This window comes from Lemur catta, chromosome 1 (genome assembly GCF_020740605.2).
Source record: "Lemur catta isolate mLemCat1 chromosome 1, mLemCat1.pri, whole genome shotgun sequence".
In the NCBI taxonomy this organism is placed as follows: domain Eukaryota; kingdom Metazoa; phylum Chordata; class Mammalia; order Primates; family Lemuridae; genus Lemur; species Lemur catta.
The window spans coordinates 78,649,227-78,672,461 of record NC_059128.1 but is presented as its reverse complement, the minus strand read 5'-3'; the positions used below and the strand labels follow the sequence as shown (position 1 = coordinate 78,672,461).

The following is a 23,235-nucleotide window of genomic DNA, read 5'->3' as shown; positions in this document are numbered from 1 at the left end:
CAGTGGCATCATCATAGCTCACTGCAACCTCAAATTCCTGGGTTCAACTGATCATCCTGCCTCAGCCTCTCGAGTAGTCGGGACTACAGGCGCACGCCATGACGCCCAGCTAATTTTTCTATTTTTAGTAGAGACAGGGTCTTGCTCTTGCTTAGGCTGGTCTCCAACTCCTGAACTCAAGCAATCCTCCCTGCTCTGCCTCCCAAAGTGCTAGGATTACAGGTGTGAGCCACCGCGCCCAGCCTGTTCGCAGCACCTTTACCAGGAGTAGATTCCATCTCAAGAAATCACTTTAGTTGCTCATCCATAAAAAGCAATTTTACAGTTGCTTCCTGTGAAGCAGTTCTTGCCTAGGTGTTGGGTTCTTGTTCTTGCCTAGATGGTTTTTTCTGCCTATGATGTATGAAGTGCCTAGTACTATGTCTGGAACATAGCTATTGCTAAATAAATAGCAGGTGTGATTTTATAATACCTTCTTGCCTCAATTCTTAAGAGAGACAATATAGTCATGCTCCCACTAAAATAAACTCTTCTTTGTGCTTATACTCTAAATCCCTATCAAATTTTCCTTTCTGATGGTTGGGTTAGACAATTAAGTAACAAAAGTCAGTGTCCCCAAACAAATCTATGGTGATAGTAATCAGAATAGTGGTTGCCTGTGGGATATAAGAATTGTCTAATAGAAGAAGGCATAAGGGAACTTTCTATGGTGATGGAATTGTATATTTTGATTGGGATGTTGGTCATATGAATGTATTAATATATATTTGCCCAAATTCATCTAGTTATACATTTAAGACCAGTGCATTTTGCTGTCTGTGAAATTTACCTCAACTTTTTAAAAAGTCAGAATCCCCCCTCCTTTTTCCCCCTAAAACAGAGACTAAAAACCCAAATATCTATAGGAGCTTGGCAGCTAAGTTAAACGTGTAATTGGACTGCATAGAATATAATAGGAGGGTTGAGGGCTGCCAGCAAACTGGAGAGAGTATGTTCTTTACCATGATCACATGGACCATACATGCAAAAGCTGAATTTATATTTACTAGGCACCTCAGGTGTTTTGGTCAGTAGTCAAGTTTTTGACACACTGTGCTATGTCAAAGAGCAATTAATAGTCTCCAAACTGGGATACACAAGATGATCTATTGAAATGTAGGAAGATAAATATTTAGAAATTTTTTCATGTTCTTTTTCTTCCTCATTTCATTTTAGAGCATAAAAAGTAACCCACTGAAGGGTGTATACGACATTTATCTTGCATACCCTGTACCAAATCAAGCAACTGAGGTCTAGGGTGTGGGCAACATTCCAAAGAATGCAGCGAGTACACAGGCATGACTTGAGGATAGGCACTGCACCACTGGCGTAACTGAGACTACATGGGGGAGATAATGCTGCTACAACCACTGGAAGTAAGGAACAAGTTTTACTGCACATTTCATTCTTAGGGAAAGGGAGAGAGCACGGCAGAAATTACTCCCCCTCCCATTCTAAAGTGCAGGCTGAATTGTGTCATGTGATTCTCTGCAAAAGAAAGAAGAGCTGGCATGGTGGGGGAGTGGAGCACACTTTCAAGGCCTGTGACCTAGCAAGGCTGTTGTTTGCTCACAGAGAAGCATACCAACTTATTGATTAGCTTACCAGTGTGGTAGACAGCAAGCACACCTGTAAAGCCAGGGTGAAGGCAACCCCTTCAGTGTCTGCCTGGCAGGTCAGAGAGCACAGAACCACAACTCTAGGTGCTAGTGTACCCAGGCAACTCCGTGCTCTTGCCTCACAGGCCGCTACAAGTCCTCACAGGGCATGGTAACTGCCCGTATATTCCAATTCACCCTGTTGGTTGGAGAAGTGCTCAGAAAGGACTACCTGCCTTCCACTCCAGTGGAATCAGGCAATCCAGAGAAACCCAGAGACAACACCCTCCCTGGTCCACTATTAAAATAATGGTTCCATGCTCTAAACAAGACCCAGTGTGATGGCTAATTTTACGTGTCAACCCAACACACTCAGTGTAATGGTTGGTTAAGCAAGAATAAAATTTATTTCTCTCTAAAAGTCCAAACATGTATAGTGGCTCTGGTTTACAAAGTTGTCAGTCTCCCAAGTTCTTTCTGTCTACTTGCTCCACCATCTCTAGGTTGTTGCCCTTATTTACATGGTCTAAAATGCCCACATGTGGCCAACTAAAAATTGATGACTATGAGAAAGAAAGGGAGCTTTGAGACAGCCACGTCTCTGGCACACTATGGCTACCAAAGTCCAGCCCTGAAGTATGAAACCAAAAGAAACAAAAAGCAATCTCAGAGTATAGGAGAAATAAAAGAGTTTTATATACTCCAGATAACAATCATAAAAATCAGGCTATTAAAGCTCAGAGCATTTGATGCCAACAACCCAAAGTTCCTGCACAAGGACATGAAAAAATCCAGCCACAGAGTCTGTCTGTCCTAAGCAAAAAGGCATATATCATATATAAATGCGGTGGTACTGACGACTGTTGATTTTTTTCAAACAAACTGGGCAAGTTTTAGTATATTTAAAGGAAGTGCAGAGGCACTGACTGCAGAAGATGTGGCCACATTCTGTAGAGTAGATGTGTCTTCTAGTAACTTCAATCTCTGTGTACCCATCCATGCAAATTCGACACCAGATATAACCAGGTAGTGTGTGACTTAGAGTTTCTTCTTCCAGGGCATTACGGTGGGAACTATTGGTCACATATACATCTCTGTCCCTCATCAACTCCTCCTCGTCACTGCTTACCACACAACTACCAGTTTGGCCCTGGAGTGACCTTGTGTTTCCCCTTGGCCTCCTTCTTCGTTCAGTAATCACAACAGAGTCATGATGAGTTAGGTCAATCACTACAGGTTCCCGAGATTCACAGGTGAGGTCAATTACTTCATCACTTTCCCCAAGTTCTATCACTTCTGTATGCAGGGCCATGTCAGGAGGTGGGCCTCTTTCCACAGCTGTAAGGAATTCTCAGCCTTGTCTGGAATTGACCTTGCTACCACAGCATATTCTAGTATTCATTGTGCTTTTTTGAATTCAGTCTTCAGAGAAGTGATCTGTGGCAAAGTTTATAGCAAATGTTGAGGTCCTCAATGTCTCACCACTGTTGGTCACTCTCTGACTTACATAAGAATTTAGAGATCAGATTTTCCAGTATATTTGAGCTCTTATTCTGGTTCCAGTCCTGTCTTCGCTTCCATAACTGCTATGCTGACACAGGAGGTGAATCGTCTGGAAACCACTTCTAAGACAGCTTAATCTGAATTTTTAACTGGAAAAAAATGAGAGAAAAATTAAGCTTTAGTAATGTTTAAAATAAGATTGTATGGTAGTATATATATTAGTACTATATATATGTATAAAATATATAGAGATATGTACAGAAAATGCATACCAAAAATTTTTGATAGCTATGCATTTTAACAAATTTTGGAGAACACTGCTCCTCTTGAAACCGAGTGCCCCTCCCCTTCCATGTCCTGATGGTAGTAAGGAGGAGGTAGTAAGAACCCAAGGGGCACTTAAGTGAAGAGAAGTACAACATCATTAAACACCACGAAGGGTCACTATTTCATCCAAGAGCCATTATGAGCATCTCAAAGCTGCACTAATTTTTTTTACAAAGTAAAAATGGAGAGACCAAAAAGCTCCTTACACATTTGAGTTTCTAATAGCAAGTAAGAAATAAACCATTTAGTCTACTTGCAGGTTTATCTTGCTCAGGATTCTCTTTCTAACAGACACAACAAGTGGCATTTTCAAGAACTTTAGCCCATATTATGTTCTAGGAAAGAGGGGATGAAGTGTGAGCATTAGCTATAAAGAGACTTGGTTTAGTCTAGGTTCTAAGACCTTTGGGCAAATGACCTAGAAGTTATTTAAGTTTTCAAAATCAAAGCATATAAATCCCTTGAAAAATTAGTTTGTAATTTAAAAGTAATACATCATTAATCATTAGGGAAATGCAAATCAAAGCCATAATGAGATACTATTTCACACCCACTATAATCCAAAAGACAGATATAAATGTTAGTGAAGTTGAAGAAAAATTGGAACTCTCATACACTGCCAGTGGGAATGTAAAATGGTACATTCAGCTTTGGAAAACAGTCTGGCAATTCTTCAAAGGTTAAATATAGTTTCCATAACACCCAGTAATCCCACTCCTAGATATATACCCAAGAGAATTGGAAACTTATGTCCACACCAAAAACTTATACATGAATATTGATGACATTATTCATAATAGCCAAAAAGTGGAAACAACCCAAATGCCCATTAACTGATGAATGGATAAAAACTTTATATATACAGTAAAGTATTATTCAGCAATTAAAAGGAATGAAGTGCTGATACTTGCTATAATATGGATGACCTTGGAAAACAGAAGTCAGTCACAAAAGACCACATATTGTATGTTTCTGTTTATCTGAAATGTCAAGAACAGGCAAATCCATGGAGACAAATTAGTGGTTTCCTAGGGCTGAGGGGTTTGGGAGAAATAGGGAGTGATGACTAATGGGTACAGATTTTCTTTTGGGGGTGATGAAAATGTTCTAAAATTGAGGTGATGGTTACACAACCCTGTGAATACACTAATACCCATTCGATCGTATACTTTTAGATGTATTAACTGTGTGGTTTGTGAATTATATCTCAATAAAACACGTAAGTTGACAGAAGTGTTACAAAACACAGTGTGACTCGATCTGGATTTAGACAGAAACTCTAAAATTTAGGGAGAAAAATGGGCGGAGCCCAGAGGCGGCGCAGTACTCAGCGCTCCGCCGCACGCACAGCCCTACTTACAGAGGCAATACTTCTCCTGAACTCCATGCACACGTGCATCTGCCCATCACCGCCGCTCTGTCCAGGGAAAGAGAGCCCTCAGGACGAAGCTGGGCAGCCCTGGAAAGCAGTGCCTAACACCTCTCGGCTCCACCCATGCACCCAGCAGCCCATTAATGATCTAGATATTTTGTCCCGTCCCGCCCAGTCCTGCCGGGGCAGTTATTCAGTGATAAGAGAGAAACGCCACTTTCCCGGCCCTCGGCGGCTTCTCGGTCCCGGACAGAGGCCCAGGCAAGCCGAACCTGGGTGCCCGGCTACACCAGACCTGGAAGGGGGACCGGCGGCCACAGGCCAGAGAGAGCAGTTGAATGGAGCGAGAAGCAAAGGCAGGGGCGGCGCGGGAGAGGGCACTACTCACAGCGGACGTGCCCAGGCTGCGCACGGCCCCTAGCCGGCAGAGCCGAGGTCTCCAAGTGGCGCGTCACGGTGCAAACTCCAGCTGAATTGCGTAAAGCACTGGGTTCCTTCCCCACCCCACCGCCAGTTTTAATTCGCTTTTACAGGTTTTTAACTGCCCAATCAAAACTCGAGTCCAGGGTGGCTCGTCACCGGTCTCTGGGCGAAAATCGCTGTTTCAGGTTAGAAAAGGGGACTTCCCCTGCAATGTTTCCTCTTTCTCGGAAGCCTGGTGATTTCCAAGAAAGGGGAAGGGCGGGGTTGCTTTTACCACCTACCCAACCCCCCACAGTAATGAGCTCAGCAACTTCCCACTCTCTATAAACAAGTGATTCTCAGTGGAGGCAGTAGCCCCTCTATGGGGTGCTTTGGAAATTAACAGGGTTATTTTTGGTTGTTCCAATGATGAGGTCACTTGGAGTATTTTTCTAGAGGCTCAGGGCCAGAGGTCCCGGCCTACATATAAACACACTTAATATGTGAAAAACCTGCTTATAATGTGGGTTTACAATCACATGTTAAAACGTGTTTTATTTTTCAACTATTTTATTTCTTGAATATTTAGTGACTATCTACTACCCCAGGCTCATATACACTGAATTTTCCAGGAATGTAACTACCAGGCAACTCAAAGGAAGATGTATGTTGGTTTTTTTGTTTGTTTTTGGAATTTAACCTAGAGATTTTCACCATTTCAGAGAATCACATCAGAGCCCCCAATACCATATCTGAATCTAAGCTATCACTATAGAGTACCTCTGTCTTTAATGTCACCGGTTCACAGAGATCTTGGATCAGTTGCAAATGCCTGGCACTTCTTCACACCAGCCAGTGAAACCAGGCTAGAGCATTTACATACTAAATTACTTGACTTTCATAACTATATTAGTAAAAAAGACACCACAAAACATTTCTTGTAAAAAGGGAGTGTTGGAAAAAAGGAGGATATTGGATATGATTGGAGTTGAAAAGTCTAATCTACACAGGAGTTTTGGGAACTGTGCCCACCTCAGTCTGCCAATCCTGAGCTTGGATGCTGAGTCCCTGTCCTCAAAATCTGGCAGATAAGTCTCAATTACAGAAGTGACTTGCTTACTGTGCTATCACTAGTTAGTGGCTGAAAAACCTTCATTTTAGAGGTAAGAAAACTGAGACCAGGACAGGTTAAGAAAGATGAATAAGGATGAACTTTGGCAGAGGCAGGACTAGAAGCTCCTGAGAATGCAATTAGATGTCCAGAATTCTCTGAAAATGAAGGTCATTCTCAGAAATCCTGAGGCTGCTGGGAAAGAGCTGTGCCTGCAGGCCTGCCCTTGGAGAAACTGTTTAGAGTGAGTGAGGACCACCTTTTTACCCAAAGCCCTTTAGGGAAAGGGATTCCTCCCTAGCTTCTTTTTTTACCAGCTCAGTGACAAGTTCTCCCTTGTACAGGTTGAGTATCCCTAATCTGAAAAGCTGAAATAAAAATGCTCCAAAATCTCAAACTTTTCGAGTGCCAACATGATGCTCAAAGAAAATGCTCATTGAGGCCGGGCGTGGTGGCTCATGCCTGTAATCCTAGCACTCTGGGAGGCCAAGGCCGGCAGCTCGTTTGAGCTCAGGAGTTCGAGACCAGCCTGAGCAAGATCGAGACCCCGTCTCTACTAAAAATAGAAAGAAATTATTTGGACAGCTAAAAATATATATAGAAAAAAATTAGCCGGGCATGGTGGTGCATGCCTGTAGTCCCAGCTACTCGGGAGGCTGAGACAGAAGGATTGCTTAAGCCCAGGAGTTTGAGGTTGCTGTGAGCTAGGCTGACGCCACGGCACTCTAGCCAGAGCAACAGAGCAAGACTCTGTCTCAAAAATAAAAGAAAGAAAGAAAAAAAAAATGCTCATTGAACGATTTTGAATTTTGGATTTTCAGATTAGGGATGTTCAACTGGTAAGTATAATGCAAATAATTCCAAAATCCAGAAGAAATCAGAAATCTGAAACACTTCTGGTCCCAGGCTTTTCAGATAAGAGATACCCATCCTATATCTGCCTGCTGTGGTAATTTGCTCTAATGAGCTATGAAAATGAAGAACTACTGGAAGGAAAAGCAGTTGTCTAGAGCCTTACATCTTATATAGCCCTTCTCATTGCATCTGCTTCTCAGAACAACCATGGAATAATGCCTGGCATAGAGTAGACACACCATATTTATTGAACACATGATTGAGTAAATAAATGGTGCAGAAAGTACATTTTATGATATAGGAATAATTATCCCATTTTGTGGCTTTGGTGACAAAGAGTCAAGTCAGTAATGTGACTTTTTCAATTCCTTTTGTGGAATTAGGATTCAAACTCAGGTCTGAGTCCAATGGCATTCACACTTTAATGCTAGCCCCTTAGAAGCTTTGAACTTGTAATAGGAGTTTCGGATTGCATGTGTCATGGGCCCAGGAGAGAATGTTAACAGGAAACTCACGGTAGAACTGATGCTTCACCTGGATCTGATTCTGTGAGCCAGTCCCCAGGTTTTTCATATTTTGCTGCTAACAGCTAGCACCTGCAGGCTACCCTCAACCTGCAAATTACCCTCAGACACACTGGAAGTATCTGGGAGTTTTATGTTTCACCCCATTCCACAACCCCGTATAGCCAAAGACAGACCGATGTGGAGTAAGAAAGCCCAGTTCCTTTGCGTTAAGGCAGGACAAACTCTGAGGTATGTCCTTTGTTCTAGAGCTCCCTGTGTAAGTAGGCTGAGTGTGAGACTTCTGAAATCACACTCTCACTTGGCTTCTTCCCATTCCCTGTCCTTCATCCCCTCCTTCCCTTACTGTTTTTTCCTGGGAGCCCTTTCATAATAACTCACATCCAAATCCTTGGCTCAGTGCTTGCTTGTGCAAGAACTCCAGAGATACTCACTGTCTCTTCAGATAATGAAAATGGTATGCAAACTTGCAGATAACTAAGGATACTGTCTTAGTCTGTTTTCTGTTGCTATAATAGAATATCAGAGACTGGGCAATTTATAAAGAAAAGAAATTTATTTCTTACAGTTCTGAAGGCTTGAAAGTTAAAGGTTGAGGAGCCACATCTGGTCAACTTCTCTTGAGGGCCTCATGCTGCATCATAACATGGCTAAAGTCATCACAAGGCAAGAGGGGCTCAGAGAGAAAGCCAAACTGGCATTTATAACAGGCCTACTCTTGTGATAACTAAAGCGCTCTCATGATAACCCAAGCACTCCTGTGATAACCCATTAATCCACTAACCCAGAGCCCTCATGACAGTCACCCTTAAAAGCCCTACCTCTTAATACTGTTACATTGAGGATTAAATTTCAACATGAGATTCAGAGGGGACAAACATTCAAACCATAACAGATACCTAGAAAATCATTTCAAAAGACACTGTGTCCTTGTGAAGCAGCAAAAGTCCTCTGTCTTTTCTGAGTGAAAACAGTAAACAGAGGAAGTGGTCCAGGGGGGAGGGGAAGCCTACACAACACTGCGGGTTTCAGTTGAGCCTGTGTATTTTACCAAAGATATATAGATATCTTCTCAATTTCTTAGACTTTTTAATCATCTGTGTTGTGGAGGACTGAAGAAGATGAATAACTGCATCCAACTAATGAGAGCCGATGTGTAAATTTTAGTGCATAGGAAGTGCTTGGTACATACTCACCTGTTATTTTTTATTGTATTTAGGTTTTTTTCCTGTCAGCCCTTCTTGTAGCTCTCTGAAGTATCAGAATAGCTTTTATGTATAAGGTTTCCAATGAAGGTACTCACAGATACTTTCTGATTTCTTTTAAGATATCTAGGAACCAAACATTAGTCTTCAATTTTTTTCAGTCTTGAGAGAAAGGCAAGGCTAATTTTTGCCCCTAAAACCTTGATGGCTACATCACAAACAAAATATTTATTTTATTAAAAAAAGACCTTGAATTTTACTTCAAGGGTTTACAATATAAGACAGACAAGTGAAAAGCAACAGCTCAAAAATATTGTGAAAGTGGTTGTTGACAAAAACTAGAAAAGATATTTGCCAATTCTCTGTATTGTTTCCATTTATGACATGTTTTCCTTAGGGAAAGTGACAAAATTAAGAAATACAAATTATTGTTTAACAATAACCACTGTTGAAAAGATAATACAAACACCAAAAATGTCCTGAAAAGCTAGCCACGGCAAAATGAACACTGATAAGTATTTATGTCTGGGTGGTAGGATTAACAAGTTTTTTTTTCTGCTTATATAAACATTATATTTTTAAAATAACAAACATGTACTCAAATAATAAAAGCTATGCCTGGCATGGTGCCTCACACCTGTAATCCCAGCACTTTGGGAGGCCAAGGTGGGAGGATCACTTGAGGCCAGGAGTTTGAGACCATCCTGAGCAACATAGCAAGACCCCTATCTCTACAAAAACTAAAAAAAAAAAAAAATTAACTGGACATGATAGTGCATGGTTATAGTCCTAGCTACTTGGAAGGCTGAGGCAGGACTATAGATCTCTAGTCAGCCCCAGCAATAATGAGGTCTACACCCCAGCAAGGGTGCAATGGATCAAGTCACCCTTGCCAGCTGACAAAGCCCTGTGGTTACACCATTGTCTGGGCCATGCCAGTGTAAAGACTATGGCTCAAGTGAACCAGAGGTGGAGTCTACACATACCTATGGCAGATTTTTGAACAGCTTGTTGCCAGTATGATCTATGTGTCCAACAGCATCCACATTGTAGGCGTCTCCGTACTGTTCCTGGACATGTCCGATGGGGAGACCATCCTTTGGAGAGATGGCAGGTTGACTGTGTCGGTCCCCTGCCTCTGTCTAACATGGTGGTGTACGCCTTCACAGTGGTTGATGCCGCTACCGGCCTCCTTTTTGCCTACCCGGTGGCCCGAGCTGACCAAACATCTATCATTAAGGCATTGGAACATTTAACTGCTTTATATGGGCAACTTCTCACTATAGAAAGTGATTGGGGTAGTCATTTTATGGGCTATGAAGTCCAATGGTGGACACGCCAAATGGACATTGAATGGATAGCTCATGTGCCCTACCCTACCGGCCTCAGGCCGCTGGTGTGATAGAGTGATACTGTGGTTTATTGAAGGGGAAGCTAAAAAGTGGAACTTTTCCCCCATCTCTCTGACATTGGACAGGGAGATTGGAATAGGCCATTCGGCACTAAATGAGCAGCCTGAGACGGTGGGCCTGCCCCCTTACATTATTTAACCTACAAGCAGACCACCCCCATCTGATTGACAGATGTTGCCAAGGACCTGTTGATGCGACCCCAGGTAACTCAGGATGGAACTGTTCTGCTTCCGGCCCCAACTCCCTTCAAGGAAGGAGAGACAAAAACCTGGACACGGTCATGGAGTATAACAGGCCCCAAACCCCAGTAGATTGGTCTGTTAGCCCCATGGGGGGAGGGGTTATGGTACCTTTCCAATGTGTCACCTGCCATGCTCACCCCAGAGCAGCAATCGGTGACAGTCATGGCGGGCCACCATGGAAAGGGCACCCTTCTCACGGGCACTTTAGTTCTTGCCCTTTGGGTAATTCCTCGGCTTCCCCTTTTCTTGGCACCTGACACCACCAAACCTATTATAGGTGAGACTGTGTAATACCATCGCCCAGTACAAAAGGCAATTCCAGCCACAATCTTGTCCCAGGACGGACAGGTAGCCTGTGTGCTGCCTGAAGCTTGTGAGTTACACTTAGTGGTCCCTTGCCTGCTCTTTCTCACTGACCAGGGTAATCCAGGCTAACAGCATCGCCTCCTGGGCTCACACTTATGTTCAAGTCACAAACATTTCTCAGTGCTGGGTCTGCGTGGAGTTCCTGGTGGAAACTGCCAGCAGCCTGCCCTAGAGCATCACCCCTGCTTCTCTGCAGAACTAGACTTTCCGGACCACGTGAGGGCCCCAGGACACTGACTACAACCCCGTTCACAGGGTTGCACCCACATCCCATTTGGCGATATGCCATTTGGGACAGTTGGGGTTGGCTATTAGGGAAACAAGTAGAACTACGCCAAGTGACACCCCTATGTATAGAACAGGGAATGGGATTGAGAAACCGCACCATGGGATGGATCCCAAAAGAGTTTTGTGCAAACATTACTCGAAATAATAACGCCTCCCACTGGTGGAGTGGAAAACCTTTGGTGGGGACTGCACCCAGGATTTTTGTGGGTATGTGGAAGACATGAGTGGCTTTATCTTCCTGCTTGTTGGACAGGAAGATGCACATGGGGATGGCTATACATCCTGGGTAAGGTCCTCCCCACCTTTACCAAGAAGCTACATAACTGGGATGCTGTGTTCTCCCATTGGCATCTGGTGAAATGGACACCATGGTGGTTTTACCCGGTAGCCATCCTTTTTCCTGGGGGTGGGTGGAGACATTAAGGTAGAAATAGAAGTGAATGCCGTAGTGGAGCATACTGCTTGGGCCCTGAATCAAACCAGGCAGGCCTTGACCCTCCCCGTGGGTGAAGTCACCCAGATGAGAAAAGTGGTTTTTCAAAACCACATGGCCCATGATCTTCTTACTGCAACCCAAGCGGGCACATGCGCAGTCATACATACTGAATGCTGTGTATGTATACCTGATCACCAGGGAGATATCTCCCCTGCCTTGAAGGAAGTTGATGGTGAGGTACAGGCCATCCAACAGTTAACTGGAAACCCATGGCAACAATGGTGGGGACGTCTCTCATCATCCTGGTATTGGACCCTCCTAATGTTAGGAGCTGTTTGCTATAGTCTGGTAATACTATGCTAGTCCCTATATTGTTTTTGTGGCCTTTGCGCCCAAGGGACCTCTCTGTGGGCCCATGTGTCGGCCAAGAAACCTATTACCTAGCGGGTGGAATGTAAAGGAAATTCATTTGTTTAGGCAATAGGTTTCTTAGGCCGAACTAAAATAATTGCCAGTGTATCTTCTGCCAGCCTTCCGGGGAGGCATGAGTTAGCACGGTTATGTAACCAAGGTGTTATCTCCTGTGTGAACCCATGTGATCACCCTTTCCTGTGGCGTGTTGCCACTATTGTTCTGAGCCATATATAAGTGCTGACCATGTTCTTGGACAAGCTCTGGCCATGGCTGCATCCCCCCAACAATAAAGAACATGTCTCATCTTCCTGCTGCTGCCCACCTCTTCTTTCAACTCCCAGAAGCCTGCTCTGGTGCACTCACTAGCCACAGAGCCCACTCCCCACAACAGGTTTCTGGGGACGAAGAGAAAGGAAAAAAGCAATTGCTGCCAACTGATAGCAAAATGGCTGTGAAGCTGCTGCATCTGTTTTTTATTTTATTTTTTTCTCTGTGAGGCTGGCTTATCAGGGTTTTTGAAATGTGGTCTGGCAAGAGCTAGAGTGGAGAGCTCGCACCCCCGTTGTCCACTTAGGACTCTTCAAGGCTGTGAACATGAACTCTTAGAGATACCACAGGTGGTTAATCTTAAAGACAATGAGTTGAGTTCCAGGTGTTTAATCAAACAAAACAAAGGGCAGTTGTGTTGTGAGTTTTCTCTTCAAAGGGGCAGTTATGTGTTTTGAGTTTATTCCTCTTACGTTTCTGTTTGATAGTTTATCTTTCTCTGTTAGATAGTTTATTAACAAGGCTGTCCTTTCATTATGGTGTGGCCCTGAGATAGCCTCAAGATGGGGCCAGACACCAAAAAGACCAAGTGACTAGAGGATTAGAGGGTCAGAACTTTCAGCCACACCCACCACTCTGGGAAGGTAGTGCAGGTGCCGTAGATCAAGCTCTATAAAAACTCTTGAGCAATAAATTTGTTGAGCTTCCTGTTTGCTGAATGTGTGAAGGTGCTGGGAGAGTGGCATGTGCCCAGAGAGTGCATGGAAGCTCCCCTTTCCCCACCCCTGCATGGGTGGGGAAACTGTGGCCTTCTGATTGCCACATTATTCTTTTTTAAGCACCAACAGAGGCAAAAAAAATCTTCATCTTTCTCTGTTCCACCCCTTATAATAAAAGGATTTGTTCTGGAAATTTTGGGTTCAGTCAAAAGGCCACACTTAAGGACCTAGAAGGCTACATGTGGCCCTAAGGGTGCAGGTTCCCCGTTCTTCTATCTCTTCATCTGGCTGTTCATCTCTATCCTTTTTAACATCTTTTATAAAACTAGTAAACAGGGACGGGCATGGTGGCTCACACCTGTAATCCTAGCACTTTGGGAGGCCGAGGCAGATGGATCGTTTGAGCTCAGGAGTTCAAGACCAGCCTGAGCAAGAGCGAGACTCCTTCTCTACTAAAAATAGAAAGAAATTAGCTGGAAAACTAAAAATATATATAGAAAAAATTAGCCAGGCATGGTGGCGCATGCCTGTAGTCCCAGCTACTGGGGAGGCTGAGGCAGGATTGCTTGAGCCCAGGAGTTTGAGGTTGCTGTGAGCTAGGCTGACGCCACAGCACTCTAACCTGGGCAACAGAGTGAGACTCTGTCTTAAAAAAAAAAAACAGCCTGGTAAACATAAATGTTTCCCTGAGTTTTATGAGCCATCCTAACAAATTAATCGAACCCTGGTTTCTAGCCAGTCTGTCAGAGGTATAGGTGACAACCTACAACTTGCGAGTGGCCTCTGAGGCCTCTAGGGGACAGTCAATGTGGGACTGAGCCCTCCAATTGAATTGAATTATAGGATACCAGGATGGTGTCCACAGGAGATTGCTTGGTGTTAAATTAAGCCTAAAGCTGCCTTCTTACATATTTTAAGTTCGGCCTAGAGGTTTTTCCATACACAGTGAACTGTAACCTAACTGAATATGTACAGATTGTACCACAGAGTTTCAGACAATCACAGGCAACCAAATGTTCAAACTGTTTAAATAAGGCAAACACTGAGCTGTAACCAGTCCACCTGTTTCTTTACCCCACTTCCATTTTCTGTATATTACTTGCCCATTTCTGTCCATAAATGTTATCTGACCCCATGGCAGCCCTTAAGTCACTCTGAAACTATTCTGGTTCTGGGAATTGTTCTTTGCTCAATTAAACTCTGTTACATTTAATTTGTCTATAGTTTTCTTTTAACAGTATGTGGCGAAAAACCCCTACACATCTGGTCACAGAAGTGTTCTGTCTTGAATGTAAGAGTACAAAGAAAAAAAGTTTGTTTTTTTCCTTCAGAATGTCACCCTCCAATCTGTTCAGCTGAGTTCCTACAAGGCTTCCTCCAGGTACCTTTGCTCCTCTGTTTGGAATTACCCAAACCTGTCATCCATCTATCCTACCTGGCTCCCACACCTGGGAACTCCAGGCCCCTCCCATCAATCAGAACCACTACCCACCAAGTCTCAGCTCAAGCAGCTGTCTTCCCTAACACCTCCCTAAAGTTTTTTGTTGTTCAAGGAACAACAAAATGTCTTTTTTTTTTTTTTTTGAGACAATCTCGCTCTGTTGCCCAGGCTAGAGTGAGTGCTGTGGCGTCAGCCTAGCTCACAGCAACCTCAAACTCCTGGGCTTAAGCGATCCTACTGCCTCAGCCTCCCGAGTAGCTGGGACTACAGGCATGCGCCACCATGCCCAGCTAATTTTTTCTATGTATATTTTTAGTTGGCCAGATAATTTTCTATTTTTAGTAGAGAAGGGGTCTCGCTCTTGCTCAGGCTGGTCTCGAACTCCTGACCTCGAGCGATCCGCCCGCCTCAGGCCTCCCAGAGTGCTAGGATTACAGGCGTGAGCCATCGCGCCCGGCCCAAAATGTCTTATTGCCAAGTTCTTTGGGCATACCTATGCTATATTCTTACCAGGGTATATTTTAATTGTTTGAGTGCATATCTGCCCCTTCACTAAACTGAGCTATTGAGAGCAATGTTGTGTTTTATCCACCTTGGTCAATACCTAGCACTAGCTAACTCAAATTCTTGGTTAAATAAACAAATATACGAAGCTTGTCATCATGTATAAACTATGCCTTGAAATTTTCAAATTTAGTATTTTTCATTCCAAATACAGTTGGCCTTCCATATCCGTGGGTTCCACATCCATGGCATCAACGAACCATGGATCAAAAATATTTTTTAAAAAAATAGATGGTTGTGTCTGTACTGAACATGTACATATTTTTCTTACTGTTCTCTAAACAATACAGTATAACAACTATTTGCATAGCATTTACACTGTATTAGGTATTGTAAGTAATGTAGAGACGATTTAAAGTATACAGGAGGATATATATACATTACATGCAAATACTACACCGTGTTATATAAGGGACTTGAGCATTTGTGGATTTTGGTAGCCATGGGGGAAGGTCCTGGGATCAATACCCTCATGGATACCCAGAGACAACTGTGTATGTATTGCTTCCTAAAATATTAAATTCTCTAGATACTTTTTCTCCCTCTTAAAAAGTCTGCATACTCTTCCTGTCTTGGCCCACAAAAAGAGCTCTGGCTAAAATATAGAAGCTTGGCCCAGCAGATAGCTGTGTTACCGTAAGTCATTTAACTTAACTGGGCATCAGATTCCTAATCTGTAAAATGCAGATCACTGAAGCCCTTTCCACTGTGAACTAAACCCTACATACAACAGTTTACACTCTTCACTAAGTGGCACTTGAAGACTGTTTCCCCGTTTGAAAACAAAGGGGTAAGAGGGGGAGTGATATATAAGAAATAGAACACATCAAGATTTATTAGTGGTTTAATTAGTGAAATAAAAATGAAGTCAAAAGAATGGTATCTTGCCCACTTTAACAGAAGTAAATATGAATTTCATATGAGAAAATATTTCATCTATTATAAACAATTTCCAATAATTCTTTCAATTATATTTCTAAAAATTTTCCCAAAATCTAAGCAGAGTTAGCAAGTTGGAAGTTAACTTAAACATGCCTAATTGTCTTATTATCCTACTTGTGTGCAGATGTGATTGCAGAGTTCAGATTTGACCAAGATGTTGATGTTGGACATGAGAATTCTCTCCTCACTTCCCTTTTCTGTACCTCACCTGTACCACCTCTAAGTTGCCCTCCTAGTGCTACATACCCCAAACATAGACAGTGCCCAACAGAGAATTATAAAGAAGATGATGTCTGTGTTAGCATTATAACTTCCTAAATTTTATGCATGAAGTATACAAGCATATCAATATTAAAAAGAAAAATAAACACAGTTTGCAATTAATCTCGTCCAAATGAGGCATCTTCAAACCTGAGGGGAAAAAAAAGAGAAAGAAAAAGGTTAGCAAATGCATTCACTTCATTTAAATAATAGATCACCAAACTTGTCTAACTTCTGCTGTATAGGTCACCTTTTTAAAAGAAGTAGCTGCAGACAATTCTCGAAACCCATTACAAAGAGTATTTCCCATTAGTTTGTCTCATTGGTGCACCCAAAATCTTAGGTGAAAAAATGCTGGTATGACATTTCAGTCAAAGACAGACCACCTATACAACAGTAGTCCCTTAAGATTATAATACCGTATGTTTACTGTACCTTTTCTGTGCTTAGATATGTTTAGATACACAAATACTTAGCATTGTGTTACAATTGCCTACAATATTCAATACAGTAATATGTTATACAGGTTTGTAGTCTAGGAACAATAGGGTATACCATATAGCCTAGATGTGTAGTAGGCTATACCATCTAGGTTTATGTAAGTGTACTCCATGATATAACAACAAAATCACCTAACAATTTCTCAGATCATGTCCCCTTCATTAAGCAACATATGACTATATTAGAATCCAGGTCCTGGCTCTAACATTTAGTAACTACGAGAGTGGGGAGATCACTCAACCTCTCTGGTTCTCTCTCAAATCACTTTCTCTGTCCTAGAATAGAACAGCAGATTTGAATGGGTTTTCATCATCAAGGTACCCTGGGTAGTAGAATTTTGTCAGAAAGCTAGATTTTCTACTTCTGGACTCAAACTAAAGATGCAGTGAAACCCAAGTTCCTCCCTCTTTCATGCTTCTTCTTTTTCTTTAAAAAGAGACAGGGTCTCACTGTGTTGCCCAGGCTGGAGTGCAGTGGCCTGTTCATAGACCACTGTAGCCTTGAACTCCTAGGCTCAAGTGATCCTCCTGCCTTAGTGCCTCAGCCTCCCAAGTAGCTGGGACTAAAGGTGTGTGCCACCACTCCTGGCCAATTTTTTCTTTCTTTCTTTTTTTTTTTTTTTTTAGAGATGGGGTCTTGCTATGTTGCCCAGGCTGGTCTTGAACTACTGGGCTCAAACCATCTTCCCAGCCTGGCCTCCCAAAGTGTTGGGATTACAGGTGTGGGCCACTGTACCATTTCATGCTTCAGAGCTCCTTGTAGATACAACTATTACAGTATCTTTATATCGAGTTATAACAATGTTTCCATTTCTCTCCTCTAGTGGACTGGGAGCCTCTAAAAGGCAAACACAGTGCCTACACACTGAGGCTGAACAAGACGTTGAAGGAATAGGACATCTGCAGAACTGTGTCACTCCTCCCTTCTGGCTGAAGAATAAAGCAACTGCTATAGAAAGGAAGAGAGTGGTTCAATTTTGAAGGCTCTCCTCTCAGCAGAGCTGCCCAATATGGAAATGGCAGAAGATGAAAGCCTTGCAGGTGGTGTGGGTAACCAGCTGCCTCTATCCTGCCACACCACTGGCAACTCCTCTGCCCTCCCTGTAGAGGGTCAATGATGCTGGCAGAGCCATACCTGAGGCCACACACATTCTTCATGCCACTCCACAGGAGAAGGGAATGTGACTCTATAGGATTCTTCTTTGCCTGCTGAAATGCTACCCTGATTAATGTCCTCCACACAATGAGAGTTATCATGTTAGAGCTATCTATGTCCCCAGGATAGTGAAACAAAAAACATTTTCTTAAGGTCAAAAACCCACCTGCATCATGCTGGTTACAGGTTTCGATCTATGAAAAAGACAAAGGAGAAAGAAAAAGGAAAACATTAAGTTTTATTTTTAAAATACTATGTACTAACAAATGTCTAAAACTGTTAGAAATAAGGCTGGCAGAATAGGCTGCTATTTCTAACCAAGAATACCCTGTTTACAACTACCCAGCAGGACCCAACCCTGCCTACTAGATTCAGATCCCAATCTAGCCAGAGTACTAGAAGAGTCCAGGATTACAGGGTGCTATGATAGTGGGACTTACAGACAAAGGCTTATGCCTTCCTGAGATGCTCAGGGGTGCTAAATATCTGTGGGGCTGCCAGGAAAGCCAGAGGAAGCCAGCAGATAGGAAGTGTTGGAAGTGCATGTGCATTCATGCAAGTGCCACTGCTTCCTGCTCTCACTATAGGGAAACTACTGGTTCATGGTGTGCAGAGGTCTCTCAGCAGGTACCACTAATCAGAGCTTTAAGAACATTCCCTGACAACCCTAGTATGCACACTTTTTAGATCAAAGCAGCTTTATGCTATGGCTCTATTCAGATATAACTTTCAGCAGCTAGGGAAAGAACTTAAAACTTACCCCACTTAAAGATCCTGGGCCCACCAAAAGCAGTGTGATTCACTCGGCAGGCAAGCTCGTCCTTTTCATTGGGGACGAATTCAGTGTGGGCCAGGGTATTGAAAGACCAGTCCTTGCTGAAAGACAAGTCTGATTGCTCCACATTTTCCATCTTCTTTCCATTCTTTAACAACTCAATCACAATCTGGGGTGGATGAAATCCAGACACATAGCAGTTCAGGAAATTTTGCTTTCCATCCTCTGCTGGGTGCCTTGAGTAAACCTGCACTTTTGGAGTACCTGGGGAATATCAGGGAAAGACATGAATGTTGTCAGAGTATTTCACTTGGGGCTAACTTGGTCTCAAGCTACATCAGACACCAAGAGTTTAAATTTGATGATCTGTTTCTCCCATTCCATTTCCACTCTAGCCAAACGGGCTTCCATGTTCCCAAAAGGTCACTTCCATTTTGAGGAATAAACCATGACGTAGTATCTTTCCCACATAATTCTTCTACACATGCCTTTTTGGTTTTTTGGTTTTTTTTTTTTTCTAGCAGATTTCTAGCAATATCTTGTGCTGGATAGGCTGAAAGCCTTTCCCTGGAGGCTTTCAAGAACCTTCGATGGCTTCTCAGCACCTATGGAATTCCTTAACACATCACTCAAGAGTCTACATGATTTGGCCCCAATCTACTTTTCAAACTTTGCTTCTCACTTCACACATCCTCCATAGTAGCCACATAAAATTGCTCATGTTAGTGTATCCTGTTTCAGCCCCTTCAATTTTTATGTTTACTCCCTTCTTTTTTATTCCTGCTTCTGCCTAAATCTACACCCTGACTTCTACATCTGACTTCCTAATACGTATTAAATGTATAGTAAAGTGTCTGGCACACAGAGATTGTTCTATAAGTGGCAAATGTTATTATTATTATCTCCTTGCTCAGGTTCCTAAGCAGATCAAACCTTGGTATCTTCTTACCAAATAGCACAACCTCTTTATTTCTGCCCAGAGTTTATACACCAAACCTCTATCTGAATTTGTACTTGATTTCATGAGCTAGAAAACCAAGAAACAAAACCTAAATGCTGGGCCGGGCGCAGTGGCTCACGCCTGTAATCCTAGCACTCTGGGAGGCCGAGGCGGGCGGATTGCTTGAGGTCAGGAGTTCAAGACCAGCCTCAGCAAGAGCGAGACCCCGTCTCTACTAAAAAAAAAAAAAAAAAAAAAAACCAGAAAGAAATTATCTGGCCAACTAAAATATATATATATAAAAAAAAAATTAGCCGGGCATGGTGGCACATGCCTGTAGTCCCAGCTACTGGGGAGGCTGAGGCAGTAGGATCGCTTAAGCCCAGGAGTTTGAGGTTGCTGTGAGCTAGGCTGATGCCACGGCACTCACTCTAGCCCAGGCAACACAGCGAGACTCTGTCTCAAAAAAAAAAAAAAAACCTAAATGCCTATAGGAGCTGGAAAATACCTTAAATGATTGAGTTGGGCTTGATAAAATACAATAGGGAGAGGTAAGAACTATGGCAAATGGGAGAGAACATACTCTCCATTATGACCAAATGGAGTAATATATGTTAGAGTGGAATTTATATTTTTAATTAGCACCCTTAGGTGATTGCTGTAACTAACCAGGTTAGGAATACATTGCCTAATGCTATAGAATAGTGATTTCAAAATTGGTATGCATGACTAGATCATCCAAGGGGAAGTGGAAAGAAAATATTAATTGTATTTCTATATTTTTCATCCAAAAGGAAGTGTTACTGCTACTAAATATATAGATTGACACTAATACATATATATATCATATACTTTTTTGGTTTTCTTTTTTAGAAATAGGGTCTCAGTTTGTTGCTCGGGCATGAAGGCAGTAGAGTGCTCATAGCTCACTGCAACCTTAAACTCCTGGGCTCAAGCAATCCTCCTGCCTCAGCCTTCCAAGTAGCTGGGACTACAGGTGCTCGCCACCATGTCCGGCTAATTTTTCTAATTTTTGTAGAGACAGGTCTGGCTATGTTGCTAAGGCTGGTCTTGAACTCCTGACCTCAAGTGATCCTACTGTCTCAGCGTCCCAAAGTGCTAGGATTACAGGTGTGAGCCACCAAGCCTGGCCTATAGTTTGCTTTTTAAATACACATATATTCAGGGTACATGATCACTAAAGGGCAGCTATTCCTCCATGTCTAAGAGGTGTTGGGGAGGAGGAGGAGTACCAGGCCACCTTGACCAGGTGTATCTTTCTAGAAACACCCTATCATCAAAGGAAAGATCAACAGCCTCACTAGCTCCTGCTAGATTGAGAATCCCAATGAAGCCCTAGTTTTTTTTTCATAAAGTTAAGAGCAAAGATAAACCAGAGAGCTCGCATTTGAGCTTCTGATAATAAATACATTAAAAAGTGCCACAGAGGTCAGAGCACAGATTCACCTTGCCTGGAATTCTTTCTTTGAGGGAAGGAGGCAGCATCACTGTAATCTCTTCTAAGAGGAGGACAAATATTAGACAGTCAGGGTTTGAATCTGGGCTCAACTACTTACTAGCTCTGTGACTTTCAGAGAGTTATTTAAGCTTCTGAAGCTTAACTTAAAAATTAATTTATGCCAACAGTAAAACAAAACAAAACACATACACAGAACAGAGGGGAAAATAGACCTTCAGAGGAAATCACCATTACATGTTTTCTTGTGTCTCTCCCAGAACTCATCTATGCATAACATGCATTACTATGGAAATTTTCAAAATAAATTTTTTTTAAAATGTCAGGTTATTTTTAAAAATGACATCTAATGTCACCAGTAAATACCAGTAATGGTGATGATATATGTATTATTCTTTATTTTGTAAATAAATTGTATTTGAGACCAGCTGCGATGGCTCAGGCCTTGTAATCCCAGTACTTTGGGAGGCCGAGTGGGGACAATTGCTTAAGTCCAGAAGTTCCAGACCAGTCTGACCACGAACGAGACTCCAGTCTCTACAAAAAAATAGAAAAATTAGCTTGGCATGGTGGCGAGACTGTAACCCCAGCTACTCCAAAGCCTGATGCAGAAGGATTGCTTCAGCCCAGGAGTTTGAGGTTGCAGTGAGCTAGGCTGATGCCACTGCACTCTAGCCTGGGCAACAGAGTGAGACCTTGTCTCAAAAGAAAAAGAAAATGTATTTGCACTAAATGTAATTTTCTCATTATCAAAACACTCTGTATCACAGAGGTTTTGTGAAGGGAAAAGATTAGAAGGACCAGTATATTGCCCGGTATTTAGAAAATGCTCAAGATCTTTGGTGTCCTAGACAGTCTTGGTAACCATCTTGAATTACCCTTGCAGCTGGTTTTACAACTTCCTGACTTTAACAAACCTTCAGTTTCAAAACTGAAAGTAGAGGCTCCATACATCTTGGAAAGAACCAGGCAAGGCGCCAAAGAGGAAGCCCTCTGTGAAGAAAAGGCAGCAGGCCCACGGCCTCCCACTGGCTCTGGAGAATCCCCACGGAAAGGTGAGGAGGCGTGTTTCTGCAAAAACGCACAGGTAGCAGCCAAAAAGCCCACGCTTCCGCAAAAGGCCCTGATGAGGCTCCATTTCAATCCCAACTGCTGCCATTTAGCTCTTGTGTAATTAAGTTTCTTAAAATCTCGGTGCCTCCGTTTCCTCATCTGTGAGATGCGGATGATAACTATACTATTTACATCCTAGGCGCATTTTCAAAATTAAGTGACATGAAGCACGTAAAGTGCTTTGGCACTCAGTAGGCTGTCAAAAACGGGTAGCTCTTATGATTATTAAAGAGATATGCAATGGGAACAAGTGAGCTCATGCTTCAAAAGCGCTTTGTAACACCGCAAAGCACTCTACCAACGTCGCGCGCCGTTTCCTCGCCACGGTGTGGTCCCACACAGATCCCAGGTGCCGAGGGGCAGGCGAACTTGGCGGGCACCCTCGGGGTCCGGGGGAAGCAGAGCTGCCGCGGACCGGCGTACGCGAGCGCTGCCCCCCAAACCCCAGACATCTGTCTCCTCGGCTCCGCGCCTTTGGGACCAGTCACCCGCCCTCCCCTCCAGCTGCGCTCTGAAGCCAGAGGCCCCGCCAAAGAGCGGAAGAAAGACCCTCCCCCAGCGCGGCCGCTCTGAAGCTTATCAACACCCCAAACTTTGCCCGACTTGCCCTGCCCCGCAGGCCACAGTCCCCCCTGCCCCACTCCCCGCGGAAAGGAGCAAACAGAGTGAGTCCGGGCTCGCACCCCCCCCCACACACACTGCCCGGCCACCCCACCGCTTCCCCAGGGTTAGAGCCCTGGGTTAGTTCCCCGCCGGGAAGGAGAACTTGGGGGAGGAGGTCACGGAGTTAGAGACCCAGAGAGGACCGAACAGGGGCTGGTAGGGGGTGGGGGGGACTCACGCACGACGGCGTCCAGGGCAGGCAGAGAGAGCAGCGCCAGCAGGGCCAAGGCCACCACGGAGCGAGACATCGTGACCAGCACGCCGTCTACCGCAGAAATGTCCGCCCGGCCCGGTGCGCCCACTTTTATCTCGCTGATGCGCCG

General features: G+C 43.4%; 1 protein-coding gene and 2 long non-coding RNA genes across 3 annotated transcripts in view; 1 reads left to right on the top strand and 2 right to left on the bottom strand.

Moving 5' to 3' along the window:
* Positions 1-17,746, top strand: part of LOC123622090 — a 29,033-nt gene extending 11,287 nt beyond the window's left edge. Inside the window, exon 3 of the long non-coding RNA XR_006729410.1 lies at positions 17,613-17,746. This is a non-coding gene — a long non-coding RNA (uncharacterized LOC123622090). The remainder of the gene's footprint in view (positions 1-17,612) is intronic.
* Positions 2,019-5,404, bottom strand: LOC123622089. The gene is made up of 2 exons (XR_006729409.1): positions 5,228-5,404; positions 2,019-3,289 (listed from the first exon to the last, which is right to left on the bottom strand). It is a non-coding gene; the product is annotated as an uncharacterized LOC123622089 (long non-coding RNA).
* Positions 15,914-23,199, bottom strand: B2M (beta-2-microglobulin). The gene is made up of 4 exons (XM_045528158.1): positions 23,091-23,199; positions 18,705-18,983; positions 18,111-18,138; positions 15,914-16,438 (listed from the first exon to the last, which is right to left on the bottom strand). The coding sequence occupies exons 1-3, from the start codon at positions 23,158-23,160 to the stop codon at positions 18,125-18,127; spliced, it is 363 nt and encodes a 120-aa protein (XP_045384114.1). The 5' UTR covers positions 23,161-23,199; the 3' UTR covers positions 15,914-16,438; positions 18,111-18,124.
* Between the last annotated feature and the right edge of the window lie 36 nt (positions 23,200-23,235).

What these genes read in the sequence shown, in the direction of transcription:
- B2M (XM_045528158.1), bottom strand. Translation starts at nt 23,160, where the DNA reads ATGTCTCGCTCCGTGGTGGCCTTGGCCCTGCTGGCGCTGCTCTCTCTG. An exon ending in TGCCCTGGACGCCGTCGTGC is followed by an intron (nt 18,984 to 23,090) that starts GTGAGTCCCCCC and finishes GATATTCCCCAG; the next exon opens with GTACTCCAAAAGTGCAGGTT.